At 40.1% G+C, this 14,299-nt stretch overlaps 1 protein-coding gene across 3 annotated transcripts in view; it reads left to right on the top strand.

The window, feature by feature from the left end:
• Positions 1-14,299, top strand: part of rnf19b (ring finger protein 19B) — a 39,530-nt gene that overhangs the window by 16,568 nt on the left and 8,663 nt on the right. For 2 of the 3 annotated variants that reach the window (XM_023345103.1, XM_023345105.1), the window contains exons 2-3: positions 3,587-4,709; positions 14,018-14,217. In XM_023345103.1, coding sequence (XP_023200871.1) covers positions 4,072-4,709; positions 14,018-14,217 — 838 coding nt within the window. In that variant the 5' untranslated portion in view covers positions 3,587-4,071. Of the gene's footprint in view, positions 1-3,140; positions 4,710-14,017; positions 14,218-14,299 lie in introns of those variants that run through there. The other variant, XM_005802845.2, reaches the window with a different exon arrangement.

The raw sequence follows: 14,299 nt of genomic DNA, 5'->3' as shown, positions 1-14,299 counted from the left end.
AAACAGGAAAAACAGAGAAGGAAAAAAACAAAGAAAAGGCAAAGACGCGTCTTTGGAGATAGCTGATGCAAAAAAGCAAAATAGTGGCAGCTTTCTGAATTTTTACTCCTGTACACGAAGTCTTATACTGAAGGTGTGTCTTCCCTTTTTTAATATATTCAATTAAGGCGTTCCTCCAGTTGGCCAACTGGAAGCCACCTTGGACACTCAGAGAAACTTAGAAACTCCCCCTAATTTTACGGCAAAGATCAAAGGCCATTTGCTCTCTTGGTAAAACAAAACAGCCAACAGTTGCGTCCTGACCTCCTGTGATTCTATGGTCATTTTGGGTACAGAGAAACCTGAGATAAGATTTCACAGATACCTGTGAAATCCGAAGTCTCTCCCATTATCTCTCCTTACATAAATTCTCAGAAGAAACTTACATCCAGTGATTTTGGTTCAAGGAAAGGTTATCTTTACAAACCCCAGTTTTGCTCCTCTACAGTCAGCACCTCAAAAGATTGAGTCCTGCCAAAAATCCATCCATCCATCCATCCATCCATCCATCCATCCATCCATCCATCCATCCATCCATCCATCCATCCATCCATCCATCCATCCATCCATTTTCTGTTCACCCTTGTCCCTAATGGGGTCGGGAGGGTTGCTGGTGCCTATCTCCAGCTACGTTCCGGGCGAGAGGCGGGGTCACCCTGTAACACATAAAATCAACAGAACAAAGTGAGGGATAATTCCTGAGCAATTTTCTAATACTAAACAAAACATTTTCATTCAAACAATTTCCATTTGATTCTGATATAGTCACAGATAGTACAATTTTCAAATACATTCATCATTTACTAGATTAGTAGTTTTAAAATGAGATAATACAATCTTCGATAAAAACATGGTATTAATACTTAGAAAAATGTCCCAGAAATTAAATGTTATTGGTTTCAACCTTCTATGTTGCACTCAGTTTCACACCATCCCAGATGTTGGTTTCTGGAAGGCTTTTGATTTTCTGTGAACAAAACAGGCTTCTCTCCCCCAAGCTCAAATGATAGTGCCTTGTGGGAGATGCTAATTTTACGGCCTCCTGTGCTCTGGCAACACAGCAGGAGACCCGATTGAGAGATCTGCATTTGGTTCCTGTTTGTCTGAATGCTTGCTCATCTGGTTTAATTTTAAATCCTTAACACAAACCTGTTCAAAATTAAGAAATTTGTTCAAAATAAGAGTGTTCAATATACCTTTTATACATGCCGTAAGATTAACTGTATTAAGCACTAAAAAATAATCATGTTTCCTCAACAAAAGACATGACTATGTTTGTACAAGGCCTTAGTCACATGTTCCTACTTTATCATATCTGAGTTATTACACGTAGACATTGGGAAAATATATTTAAACGCCTCTGTGCTTCCTCTTCTGCATCTGCTCTGTCTCCTCTTTGACTGGATCTGACATCTTAATTTCAGTTTTTCCTTTTAATCTTGATTAGATGTTACACAGATGTCAAAAACAGGCTACAGGGCCCTGTCAAAGCTAATTTAGTGGAAATATTTCCAACAGCAAAGTGAGTTTCTTTTCAACTTTAAATTTGGAGATCCAAAGAAAGACACGTCTGACCAGAGCTGCTGCTGCAGGCCTGCGTTCCAGAATAGAAGCACTTACACAGTCTGTAATTGTAGTGAGAACATAATTAGCATGTGTGTTTTGTGTTAAAGTAATTATTACTTTTCACTTGTGAGTCTTCTTTTACAACTGTGTGTTGTAAAAGAAGGCTGTGTTGGGATTCTGTGTGTCTGTAATGGTGTGTAACGTGTTAAGTGTTATTTATGTTCAGTTGAATTTTTGTATATTTGGAGCTATTTTAGTGCATTATGTTTGTTTTGGGGAGTTTTTGTGAAACTTTATGAGTCTTTGTATGTTTGGTATAGTTATATATGAATATACAGGGAGGGCGTGTTCTTGGAAATGTTTGTTTTATGTGTAGGGCTGTAAATTTTATTTTTGTTTTAATTTGGTTTGTGCATTTTTAGAAATAAGACTTGGTATTTCCATATGTTAGATAGTAATTAGGTGTTTCACTATGGAGGACTGACACTGCCAAAATACAAGAAATATCAAAATGTAATGTTTATTCATATAACATTATGAGAATAATTTCACCTGTCAGTTAATTAGGGTTCAAAGGTCAAAGTAAAATGGTGGCAAGAAACATAACTGACCATTTTTGTTGTTGTTATGATATAAATTATTTGTTTATTCAATGAACTGAAAGTCAGTTACACTACATCACTCACTGATATCTGGCCATTATTCTGACTTCAAGATAAGCTAATCATAGCTTAGTTAGCTATGACTAGCTAACTAAGCTATGACTATAGCTAGTCATTGTTATGTAATACTAGTAACATATTTTTAACTGGTCTGAGAAAGTAAAGTTTTATCAGAATAAACCACAAAAGGGCTTATTTCCTGTTGTGTAGCTAAGAAACCGCTGACAATTTCACTCTGAACTACAATGTAGTTTAGATTAGAATTATTTCAATAAAAACATAAATACACTTGTAAAACTAGATTTTACTTATTAAACATGCACCCCCTGTGTCACAATGTAATTCTGAGCCTTATTGATATGTTAGCCAAACTTCTAGGTTGTTGGCATCGTTAGTCCTCCATATTTCAGAATTAAACTGTGTTTATTTAGTAGTGAGTATTAAGTTTTATTAGGCTTTGTTGGTTGCTTTAATGTTTCTGAAGTTAATGTATATTTCTGTAGAAAAATCTTGATTTATGTCACTTTTAGTCTTCCATATTTTTTACCTCAAGTGTATGTCTTTTAGAAGTTTTTTTTAGATATCTACATGCTTTTTTAAGAGTGACAATAATTTTTCTGCATTTTTATTACTGTTTTTGAATTATTTCCACACTCAAAATTATATTTCAATAAAACAAATTAGATTTCTGGCAGTTTAAGTCCCCCATACTTCTAAATGCTGATTTTTTTTCCCCAACATGTATGGGATATTTAAGAGTGAAAGTCGATATTGTTTTAATGTTTTTGGGGTTATTCATTTATTTCTAAAATCAAATTCATATTAGATTTTTGGCAATCCCAGGCCCCGTACATCTAAAACATGTTTTTTTTGTTTATATATTTGACTCTATTAATCTGTTTACTCCAGGTTGTGTCTCTTCTTGTTTGTAGGCAGATTCAAGTCGCTGTTTTCATTGCTTGTAGTGAGCGTTGCCATGGTGACGGCAGGGTCGGCGCAGCGTGAAGTGGGAGACCAGCTTGTGGTGCTCAGCATGCTGTAGAGCGGGAGACTGGTTTTAACACAAAGACGTGATTGGGTGGAGTCGCGGATGATGTCATGCGTTGAATCTGAGGGTTTTAACAGAATTTCTTCCATTTGACCGTCGTGTGTTCGAACGCGACCAGAGCAGACAGATCGTCGGTTCAGATGCGCAGGAGAGAAAAACCCTGAAGTGAGACCGAGGAGGAGCCGAGCGGAGAGGCAGGGAGGGAGGAGAGGTGTGTGTCATACTGAGCATGCTCTTTGTGCTGACTTCCTGCCTTCTTTCTGCCCGACAGAGAGGAGCGTTCAGAGACGCCGGCATTCAGCAACAGGAGCAGAAGAGGATCGGTCGCTCCGGACTCGGCCGAGGAGAATCAGCAGGTCCAAACCAGAGGAGTTACAACAACCAAGCTGTGGATTTTTAGGTTTTATTCTTTCTGTGTTTGTGTAGGAGAGTGACGAGTGAAACAGTTTTACTCCGTCTTCTGCCTTTCTCTCCTTTTTTCTTTGTGAAACTTCATCTGGACAAACCTGAGACAAAACTGGGACCTCAGGGGGATTTTTTTCTTTTTCCTGCTTACATGTGCCACTCCTTTCGATTTCTGTTTGTTATCTCCCTCTGCCCTTTCCTGCTAATATTTGTTTTCTTATGAAAGCAAGGGGAAGAGGTTTCTGAAGAGTCTGAGCCGAGACCTTGAAAAACTGTTTGTTTGGTTTTACGAGGAAACAAACCGCGGCTCGTGTCTCCTCGTTGGAATTTCAAGGAGGAATAAAAAGGAAAATGGGCTCAGAAAAGGGCTCCGAGTCGCCTCACTCATCGGTCAGCGGCGTTCCCAACCCTAAGTGCCGAGCAGCTGGGAAACGCCAGGGCCGTATCTCCTTCCACAGCCTCTTCCACAGCAAGCGGGGCTCCCGGAGCGGACGGGCCCCCAAAGGAGGGGCGGCCGCTCCGTTAGCTCATCATCACCACGCACAGCAGCAGCTGCCTGCCGCCTTGAGTTCAACGCCCACCGCAGCCTCCGCCGCCGCCGCCGCAGCCACCGCAAGCGGCAAGGACGCAGCCTGCAGCACCCCCTCAAAGCCACTCTCCTCCAGCCAGCCGTCCCTCGCCGGCGCCGGAGAACCCAACCTCCTGGAGTGCCCGCTGTGCCTGGTGCGTCAGCCCGCCGAGCAGCTGCCCGAGCTGCTGGGCTGCAGCCACCGCTCCTGCCTCTGCTGCCTGCGCCAGTACCTGCGCATCGAGATCACGGAGAGCCGGGTGCAGCTCAGCTGCCCCGAGTGCGCCGAGAGGCTGGCCCCGCGGCAGGTGGCCGACATCCTGGACGACGCCGCCCTGCTGGAGAAGTACGAGGAGTTCCTGCTGCGGCGCTGCCTCGCCTCCGACCCGGACTGCAGATGGTGCCCTGCGCCCGACTGCGGGTGAGTAACAGTTCTGCAACTCGGGAATCACATGTTTGATGAATCACATGTTCGATTTGTAAAACACCAGAGATGTTCTGACCCACAAGCAAACCAGAACTGAAGAGATTCTGACGTTTAGAAAGGAGAGAAAACTAGAAATTAGAAAGAAAGTAATTTTTCAGTGGTGACCCCAAGAAGGGGGCTTTAGGGGTCCATGGGCCCCTCATGAAAAATGCTTGATACGCCCCTGGCCCCCAGAGAATCATGTTCCTGTCAGAGAAATACAGAGTCATGATCTCCAATATAGACATAAATGTAAAACCCAATAAGTAAAGGGATAGAATTATTATTGATTGTTTTTCTGTTTGCTGTAGCCGTACCAATAAATCAATTAATCACATGATAAACTAAAACAAGCTCAATAATTTGCATAATTTAGCGTTTTTCTTTTCCTACCAAACACTGGATGGTAAAAGTCTTCAGTCTGGTTTTGTCTCAGTTAGCTCTTATTTTTAAGGACAGTTTTGTTTACAGAGACTCATTAACACTTTAATTGTTTCTGTTGTTTTGTTTATTTATTGCAGATATTTAAAATATCTTCCAGTCCGAGTGTTAAATGTTCATTAGAATTTAGTTTATTGATCTTTGAGAATCTGTTCTTGCATTATTATGCCATTACTGTTATATTTCTTTAAAATGGTCTCAAAACAACAATATTATGGTTTATCGCAATAACTTTTTGATCATTTATCATTCAACAATATTTGCTATTGTGATATTTTCACTTAATTTAATTTACTCTTTGAAAAACCTTAAAAACTTTAATTTCCCTTTGGGATTTATACAGTAGTTTTGAATTTGGAACCCTATGAAATCTTTCTGGTTGTGCCACTGGCATTTTAAATTAAAACTGAGAAGTTGAAGAAATTTAAAACTCAAAAGCAGCGTAACGTCAGAAAATGAATATTTCAGCAGCTGCTAAGGAAATAAAAGCTTAAGTTAGATGAGTTTTAGCCGGCGTCCATCTGAGAGGTGAACTTCCTGTTCTCTGTGTGATGTAATTAGACTTACTGCCAATCTGACGTCAACCCAGCGAAGCTTTGACTCTCACCTCTCATTTCTTTAAGGGGAATTTGTGCAATGAGTGAAAACAAGGAAGTTATTGTTAAGAGCATAAACTAAACTACAGCGAGCAGCTTCCGGATGCAGCGAACCCTGAAGTGTTTATTTCTCACAGAGATCTACAGAACCGGGGGAGATTCTGGGACCCGGACAGATTAAAAAAACGAGAGGCGTGAAAGTGAGAATCTGAGAGGCAGAAAGTGGGTTAGTGAGCCTCGAGCTGCTGCTGCGGTCGGAGCGAGTCGGAGCCTGAGCCGCTCACTTTCTGGAACAAATGAGAGGCGTTTGTTTGATCATAAAAAGCAGGAGTGATTCACTGTCTTTGAGTTTCAGGCTGTGATATTCTTCTTTTGGTTTTGGGTAGAAAGTACAGGTAGAGTCACAGGGGAAAGCCACAGAATCTGTTTCAGAAAAAAATCTCTTTTCCTGTCATGTCTCGGCTTTCTGACTTTTTCAGAAAGATTTTGGTGACGATGAAGCTTTTTGTTTTCTGAGAATGTGAAAAAATCTTGACTGAAATATTTAATTGGAGCCCAGCCCTGGTGTGAGGACAACAAAACAAACCTTTTGGCGTCTGCTGGTTCACTTCCAGCATTCAGTCAGTTCAGTTATCAGGAACTCATTAATTCCTGCTGATTGGTTTCCTATCTGATGGCTTTCCATCATCCCATAGTTAGCTTTTTTCCCTCCATTAAACTTAAAGGTTCAACCTGAGGGAAACAGCGCCATCTGGTGGCAGACATTTAGAACCTACAAAAACAAGGCTTTCCAAACGCACTCCTTCTATTTGGGATTTTTTATACTTTAATGCTTTAAACCATCATATGTACTCATAAATAACTTTAGATTTTATATTTTAAAACACTTTTAAGGAATAAAAAGTGTTTATTTGACGTTATTCAGGTCAAATAAACTCTGGCGTTTTAATAGCTAGGACCACCGTCAATTTTAGTTTTGTAAGTGTATAAAAAAACTAGGAAAGTAATAAGTGTGCAAACCAAAGTTTGTGTTCCTCTTTAACATTTGTACTTCTGAAATAATGTCTTTGTACTTGTGCACATTTAAATGAGGCCGTATGTATGCATTTAGGGGAAATCCCACTTGTTCATGTAAATTAATGTAAAAAAAGAAAAGTTTATATTTACTAAGTGAAAATAATAACAATAACATAACAATATTTTCTTTATTTGGTAAGTTTCTGTTTACGAGTAAATCAGTTAAAGTAATAATTTCTTTATATTTAACACATTTTACCATTTCTAGTAGACGACACTCAAACACCTCGTGAATTGTTGCCATATTTTCATTTAAATGAGAACATAATTTGGTTTTAATGCGACATAAAGTTGTTATAACGAGTTTTATTTGCACTTATAATGATAAAGTGCTGCTGTATTTATTTCCTGGCTGTGGCCGTTAAATGCTTGAGTTACTTTGTTGTGTTGCCATCATATTTTCTGATTGGTTAATCAGGAAACTCACATTGGGAAACCCCATTCATGAGACTCGATGAGGAAACGCAAGTTTCTAACTTTTAGTTGGAAGACCTGAGATAATATTCAGGAAAATTTTGTAAGTTTCCCAAAATATTACAGTAGAATTTTAACAGCTAACAATAGAAACATCATTTGAAGTTAAAATAAGTCACATAAAGTCAAACTTTAATAACTTTATGATATATATGTTTTATTCTTCCCCATTTTTTGTTATGATTTCAGACACTCCAGATTTTTCACCCTATGAAATATTCAGAAACTTTTGAATTTAAGCCGCAGTTTAAACTCCACCTATAAAATGTGTGAATGAAAATGGAGGTTATTTTCTCTACTTCCACCCAGTGTGTTTCTCTCTGCTGCCAGATCCACAGTTTTCTGGTAAATCAGCCCAGAGTGCAGACGGTGCTCTCGCTCTGCCGCTAACTCGCTCTCATTATGCTAACTTCCTGTTAGAAACTGGAAGTGAAGCGTCTCTTTAAGACGGTTTTCATGTAAAACCAGGAGAAGGGTTTTCCTTTTATTCATCATCACTGAATGTTTTCTAATTTATGTCCAGTTTTGCACAATGATGGTTTGTTTGAATCAATGCTACGTCTCCCACTTTTTCTTAAAAGGCAGTGTCACCATAGCAACCAGTGGATTTTGAGACATTGACGTAGTTTTAAAATCTCTTCTGAAAATTTCCAGTTTTAATTATAAAAAAGAAAACTGGAGGTAAAAACTGTTTTTCCTGTTTCTTCGTTGGCTGTTGCTTTCTAATTATTAGCCTAGTTTTTTCGCACTTACCGCCCCCTAAAGACAGGAAGCAGTAATGACAACAAAAGCAGAAACATCTTTGTTTTTGATGTAACCGATATATAAATTATCATACTGCACAAAAAAAGACTTTTATTTTTGCTTTATGTATATTTTCTGACATCCCACTCGTTTGTGGCGCTGAGACTCAGTGATTCTGACTCATGGTGGTTTTTCAGGTGATTTTATGCATCTGAATTCCAGTCATCTCCGTTTTTTATGCAGTTTATGTGTTTGATAGCAGGTCTGGTTTCATATTGAAATATCTTCAGCCCACTCCCCAACTGCTCCCTCTGTCTGATTAAAGTTCCTCCCACGGTCAGACCCATCCAGTCACTCGGCCTCTCTCTGTTTTCTGGGCCTCCTTGTTTGTTCAGCGTGACTCATCCAAGAGTGCAGATGAAAATAAACCTCAACAGGCTTTGTCTTTTTTGTGTGTGTGTGTTTTTTCCAAACACAACTGTGTAAATATTATCGTCTTAACTTTTTCTTGGTGTGATTGAAATCTTTTTGAAGCTAATTTAATCTCTGCGTTTGGGATCATTCGAGCAGAAACAGTTTGTGATTACAGACAAACCAGATTAGAGATAAGTTGTTGCGTCTTCCTGTTGGAAACAAAATGCGGCTGGAGAAGACGGAGCTGCTGACCTGAATCTGAGAGCGGACGGTCCGCTGCCTGACGCCAGCAGTGACTCAGCCTCGCTCTAATTCAGACAGGTTGACAAAGTCCAAATTGTTATTCAGCACAAACATCCGGAGCTGCAGAGCCGAGGGAACGGCCGACGGTTTTCACCGGAGAGGAGGAGCGGCCGCAAACGTCTCCTGCCCTGAAATTTAAAGGCTGAACACTGAAAAAATGGATTAGTTTTAAATCACATTGATAAAAACAATATTAGTTATTCTGTAGTTGTTGCATCTGGTCGTAATGTTTCTTTTCTTTAAAAAATATGAATTCAAGCTGTGGAAATGAGGCCCAGTCAAAAAGTTAAGAATAAAATAAATGCGTCAGATTCTTACATACACTGTAAAACAAGAAGCCTAGCATCTTTTTCTTTCTTTCTGCGTTACATTAAGTCAGATTAAAACTGTCAGTTTGGATGAAGATTAAACACCAGAGAAATGATGGAGATGATTTTTAGTTGAAGTCACTGTTTTACATATATTCATTATTTGGAAGCGTTGCCTTTAAACTGAATGCAACTAACTACTGTTTATATATGTATGTAGACATGTTATAAATTCAGTAGATGTAGTTACTGCCAGATCTTTAGAAACAAGAAATCGTTTTAGAAGAATGAAGCAAGTATTCCAGCATGGTGGTGGCAGTATGATGGTGTGGGACTGGACCATGTGCTGTGATATGGCAGAACCATGAGTTCTGGTATCTAATGTAAAATGTCCGTCCATCATTTCCCTTCATGCAGCAGGAAAATGATCCAAAGCATCCGAGCAAATTCACCATGAATGATTAAAGAGCAAAAAAAAAAAAGGTTCTGGAGTGGTCTAGTCAAAGAAACAGAAAAACAGAAGCAATAATCCCTTATTAATGGTTTAGTATGTGAGTCTTTAAACACGGTCATCTTGGTTTCTCCTCCTCTCTGCCCTCATGAACTGGTTTAGACCCAGTTCTGCTCCAGTAATCCCAGTCTATAAAACTGAAACCTGCCTCCAGGGGGAGCATGTTTGGACGATGAGCACAATGCAGACGCACTCTGTCTCCATGTTGTTTGTTGTGGTTAACCTTTGACCCCGTGTGCGCGGTCTGGACCAGTCAGAATCCGTGACGGTCGGATCCGAGCATCCAGTCAGAACAGAGCCTGGTCTCTCTCGGCTCCGGCTGTCAGTTGCTATGGCAACTCTCAATGTCATGCAGAGGGAGCGTTGCCGGGGCAACAGGGCTTAATTACATCGATCAATACTTACATGTCGGACCTGCATGAGGATCCTGAGCTTATGCAGCCGACAGAGGCGGGAAGAGCGGTTCTGTTGGGCCTGTTGGTGTGTGTGTGTGTGTGTGTGTGTGTGTGTGTGTGTGTGTGTGTGTGTGTGTGTGTGTGTGTGTGTGTGTGTGTGTGCCTCCCAGAGGAGATGCATGCACACAGGAGAGTCTGTGGATGTTTCCTCTCAAACACGCGGCCAGTCGGCGCTCATGAAGCTCCGCCTCCCTCGCTGTTACTTTACGTCTCACTTTTCGTTTTTTTTCTTGCCTCAGAAAGAAAAACAAAAAATCCAGATGGAGAAACTAATTCTGCACAGATGCTGGACAGAGGCTTAACATTCAGTGTTTTCTGTTTCCCACCGGAGGATCTGATTCATCTGGATCAAAGTTCAGACGTTCTGACCCGATTTAACTCATTTGGCTAACAGAGAATTTACCTCTGCACTGAAAGGAAGTCATTATGCCAAAGTATCAGTCAGGACAAGGGCACAAAAAGCCTCACATTATAATTTAAATGCGGTAGAACAATGAAAACAGGCATTAATTACTGGAAAAAATATTTTGACAATAACAGAACTGGATGCGAGGATAAGAGACGTTGGACACAATCTGAGACATTTTGAGAATTTGAACAAATTAGCAAATAAAGACGAGTCTTAATACAGAGTATTAATGCCAGGCTAAGAAATAATAAAAATAAAGTTATAATACTGCAACAAGACAAAAATTCACAGGAGAATTATGTCAATGTTGTGAGAATAAAGTTCTACATCTTTAAGTCAAAATAATATGAGAGTCAAGTCACAATATTACGACAATAAAGTTTTAATATGAGAAAAAAGTAGCAATGATACAAGAATAAAGTCGTACAACAAGAAGTCATATTACAAAAATACCCATAACAATGAGAAAAAGCAATACGAAAATAAAATCATAATATTGTAAGAATAAAATTATATGACTGAAAGTAAGAAGTCATAATAATGTTATAAAAGTTCATAAGAAAAAAAGTCATAATATTAGGAGAAACAGTCGCACAACACAAAGTTGAATTAATTAGAAATAGTCGTAACAATACGAGAGAAACTTGTATTATTTCACCAGAATGTAAAGAATTAATTTTCGGCTGATCTCTTCAGCCTCTGTCTCAGTTTTCAAACTCTCCAAACTGGTTTGTTTGTTTTCCAGTACAGAATCTGTGTCCCATTAAAACTGCAGTTCTTCTTCTTACCTGGCGTAAGCAGGTAGGAAGTCACGTCTTTGATAAATCCCTCACCTCTTCAGAAGATCTAAAGTGCTGATGCAGCAGAGAAAACATGTTAATCTGTGTTTTTATTAGCTCCTCTTTAATCACAAGTGGGTGAAGTCACTGCAGGGTGGAAAGTCTGGGACATTTCTGGCAGAGGAGCAGTGAGGACGAATGACGCCTTGCAGGAATGTTGCTTCTTGTCTCATCTTGTCTGGAAAAGGAAGACGTTCTAAAAAATAAGCCCAGAAAGTCTGAGGAACCATTTATGAACTTAAAGTTTTTCATAAATGAATCTGGAAACCTGAGTTTAATCCTGTGTGAACAGATAAATCTGGTTTGTGTTATGAATCATTTTTCTCTAAAAAACTACCAAATTCAGACCAATTGGTTCAGAGTGAGGTTGGCTACGGTGAGCGCTGCCATTGGTGGTTTTCCATAACGTGACATGCACCACATCTTTAGACTCTTTGTAACCAGCAGCCCAGGTAAAAACGGCTTATTTTCATTTCTTCAGTCAAATCTGTTAAAGATTTACGCTCCAGTAACTGTTAGCTAAAAACATGACATGAAGTTAAAGATCAGATGATCTGGTTTGTTCTGCTTTTCCTTAAAGACACAACGTCTGCTGCTCAGCTGAAAATCCTTTTTAAAGGAAAAGTATTACGCATTTTCTAGCCATCAAGTACCAAAGTAACTGTTACCTTCATCTGTTAAAGAAAGGCTGCATAAATCAAATATTACTTAAAAGAAATTTGACTTTATAATTTAACGCCCTGAAATTGGGCCTCTGTCTCTTTAAGAAGCTCCTGCTCTTTCTGAAACATGTTTCTACCTGCGTTTCACTGAGAAGCAGCTCCCATAACGAGCTCAGCAGTTCCACCAGGTGTTTGCTAATTGCTCCTGGCTAGTCTGAAGGAGCCGAGTGGGGGTGGAGCTGCACCTCGAAGGCGGAGCTAGGTCCAACCAGGCATTTTGCGCAGCTGAATGGTTGCAATGGAGATGAAAGGATGATTTCTCAAACATGCATAAAAGAATCAAGGCAACACTCCAGGTGTTGTTTCGATGAGAGAATGAAAAAGTTGGTTTCACAAAATACTGCCAGACTTTTTCTGATTGAAACAAACATTCAGCAGTCAGAGAAACTCGCTCTCTGCTCCGAACCAAACGCTACGCTCTTAACTCCCGTTATCTTTACATTTCCTGCTTTTCTCTCCCCACATGGTGAAGCAGATAACAAAGTTAATTTGGACTCGATGCTCATCAGGAGGAAAGATATCTGCTCAGTCCCGGTCCTGAGATTGGGCCTGTCACAGAGTTTGAGGAGGCGTTAAAGCGGAACGCCAAGCTGCCACATTAGAGGAGCAGCACAATAAAACTGTTTGTCATGTTATCATTTCTTTCCTTTTAATAACCCTAAAAACATAAATAGCTTTCAGAAAAAATGGCAGCACGCTTGTTTTGTTCTGCTTCCCCTCCCACGACGGGTTTTCAGCCACTTAGCTTCCTGACAGCCTTTTGTAATCCTCTCTTTTGTGATTGGTCGTGTGATTGACACACTCTTACATCCCAGTCTCCTGCTAACCTCCATCTTTGTTGCAGGGCACCAAATATTCTGCATTCCAAGTTCTCAGATAATGAACTTAAACATTTAGCTGTTTTTAATGTTAAGCTTATTGGTATTTAACACTTTTATATTTATCCCACGGATGATTTCTGAAATATTGAACCTGGTTCTGGAGCTGGTCTTTATCTTTAAACCAATAAAACCAGAGGTTGCTAATCTGGAGCTACTTCTTTTTGTTATTGTTTGACCATTCCTAGATTTGCCACTAGATGGCACTTCATCCGCCACAATGCTTCTTTAATAGCTAGTTTGTTACGCCTGTTCGCAGACTTTTACGTAGAGAATATTTTAATATATTAGAAAGAAAATACTAATGCTAACTGAAATGCTATTGGCTAATATTTTCAAGGTTCTGATTGGCTGAAACCCAAAGAGTGAAGGAGGCTGTGGATGTTAGCTTCTGTTTTGCACTGTTCATATTAATGCATCTTAGGGCATATTTTATGTTGGATCTGTTAAAATATGCAGTTATAAACATGTTTAGAGCTGTTTTTATGGCTTTATGGATTTTACCTGTTAGCAGGTTCACTTCATTTACAGTAATAGAATAATGTTTGTTTTGAATACGGCTTTGTTAAATTTTGAATTTAAAAAAATAATTATGAAATTTTGTATAATATTAATCTTAAAACAGCGTTTAGGTAACAAAGTTGCTTTCTGTTTGTGAAGCTTTTAAACAAGTTGAGAAAACATGAAAATCCATCATTTCTTCTCTTTTAAACGGCTGCTGAGGGTTTTTGTACCCATTTGCGCCACTGATTGCCTCCCACGCTGCGTCTCCGACATGGAGACGTTCATTCCCTGGAGACCGGTGTGAAACAGCTTTCATGACAGCTTGCCTCATTATTTATTCCCAGTTCCCTCTAAAGACCTGCAGTCTGAGGTTCTACCAACCAAGGTGCAAAACGGGTGTGAGGATCCTCCTCACCGTCACTCCTGCAGATTAAAACCGGCTCCAAGGAGCTCATGTTGTGCCAGCGACCCGCTTGGTTTGCTCTGTGATGCTGCAACACTTGACTGTTTGCCCACCGGTGCCTCACAGATTGGAAAATGTTAGTTTCTGACTCATTTATTTGTGCCTCCTCCATTTTTTGCCGTCAGGTTTGCAGTCATCGCCTCAGGCTGTGCCAGCTGTCCCAGGCTGGTGTGTCGGAGAGAGGGATGCGGCGCAGAGTTCTGCTACCACTGCAAACAGGCGTGGCACCCGAACCAGACCTGCGACTCGGCCCGGCAGCAGCGGGCCCAATCCCTGCACACCCACAGCGGACACTCGCCCAGCTACACCCAGGAACAGGGGCCAGGTGAGTCCCCAACAGCCCAGACTCACTCCTCTCAGCCTCACCATCACTGGACCTAAACCAGGGATTAGTCGATTAATGGTTT

This window comes from Xiphophorus maculatus, chromosome 13 (assembly GCF_002775205.1).
Source record: "Xiphophorus maculatus strain JP 163 A chromosome 13, X_maculatus-5.0-male, whole genome shotgun sequence".
NCBI lineage: Eukaryota > Metazoa > Chordata > Actinopteri > Cyprinodontiformes > Poeciliidae > Xiphophorus > Xiphophorus maculatus.
The sequence above is the reverse complement of the archived record's forward strand: the minus strand, read 5'-3'. Positions and strand labels throughout refer to the sequence as shown.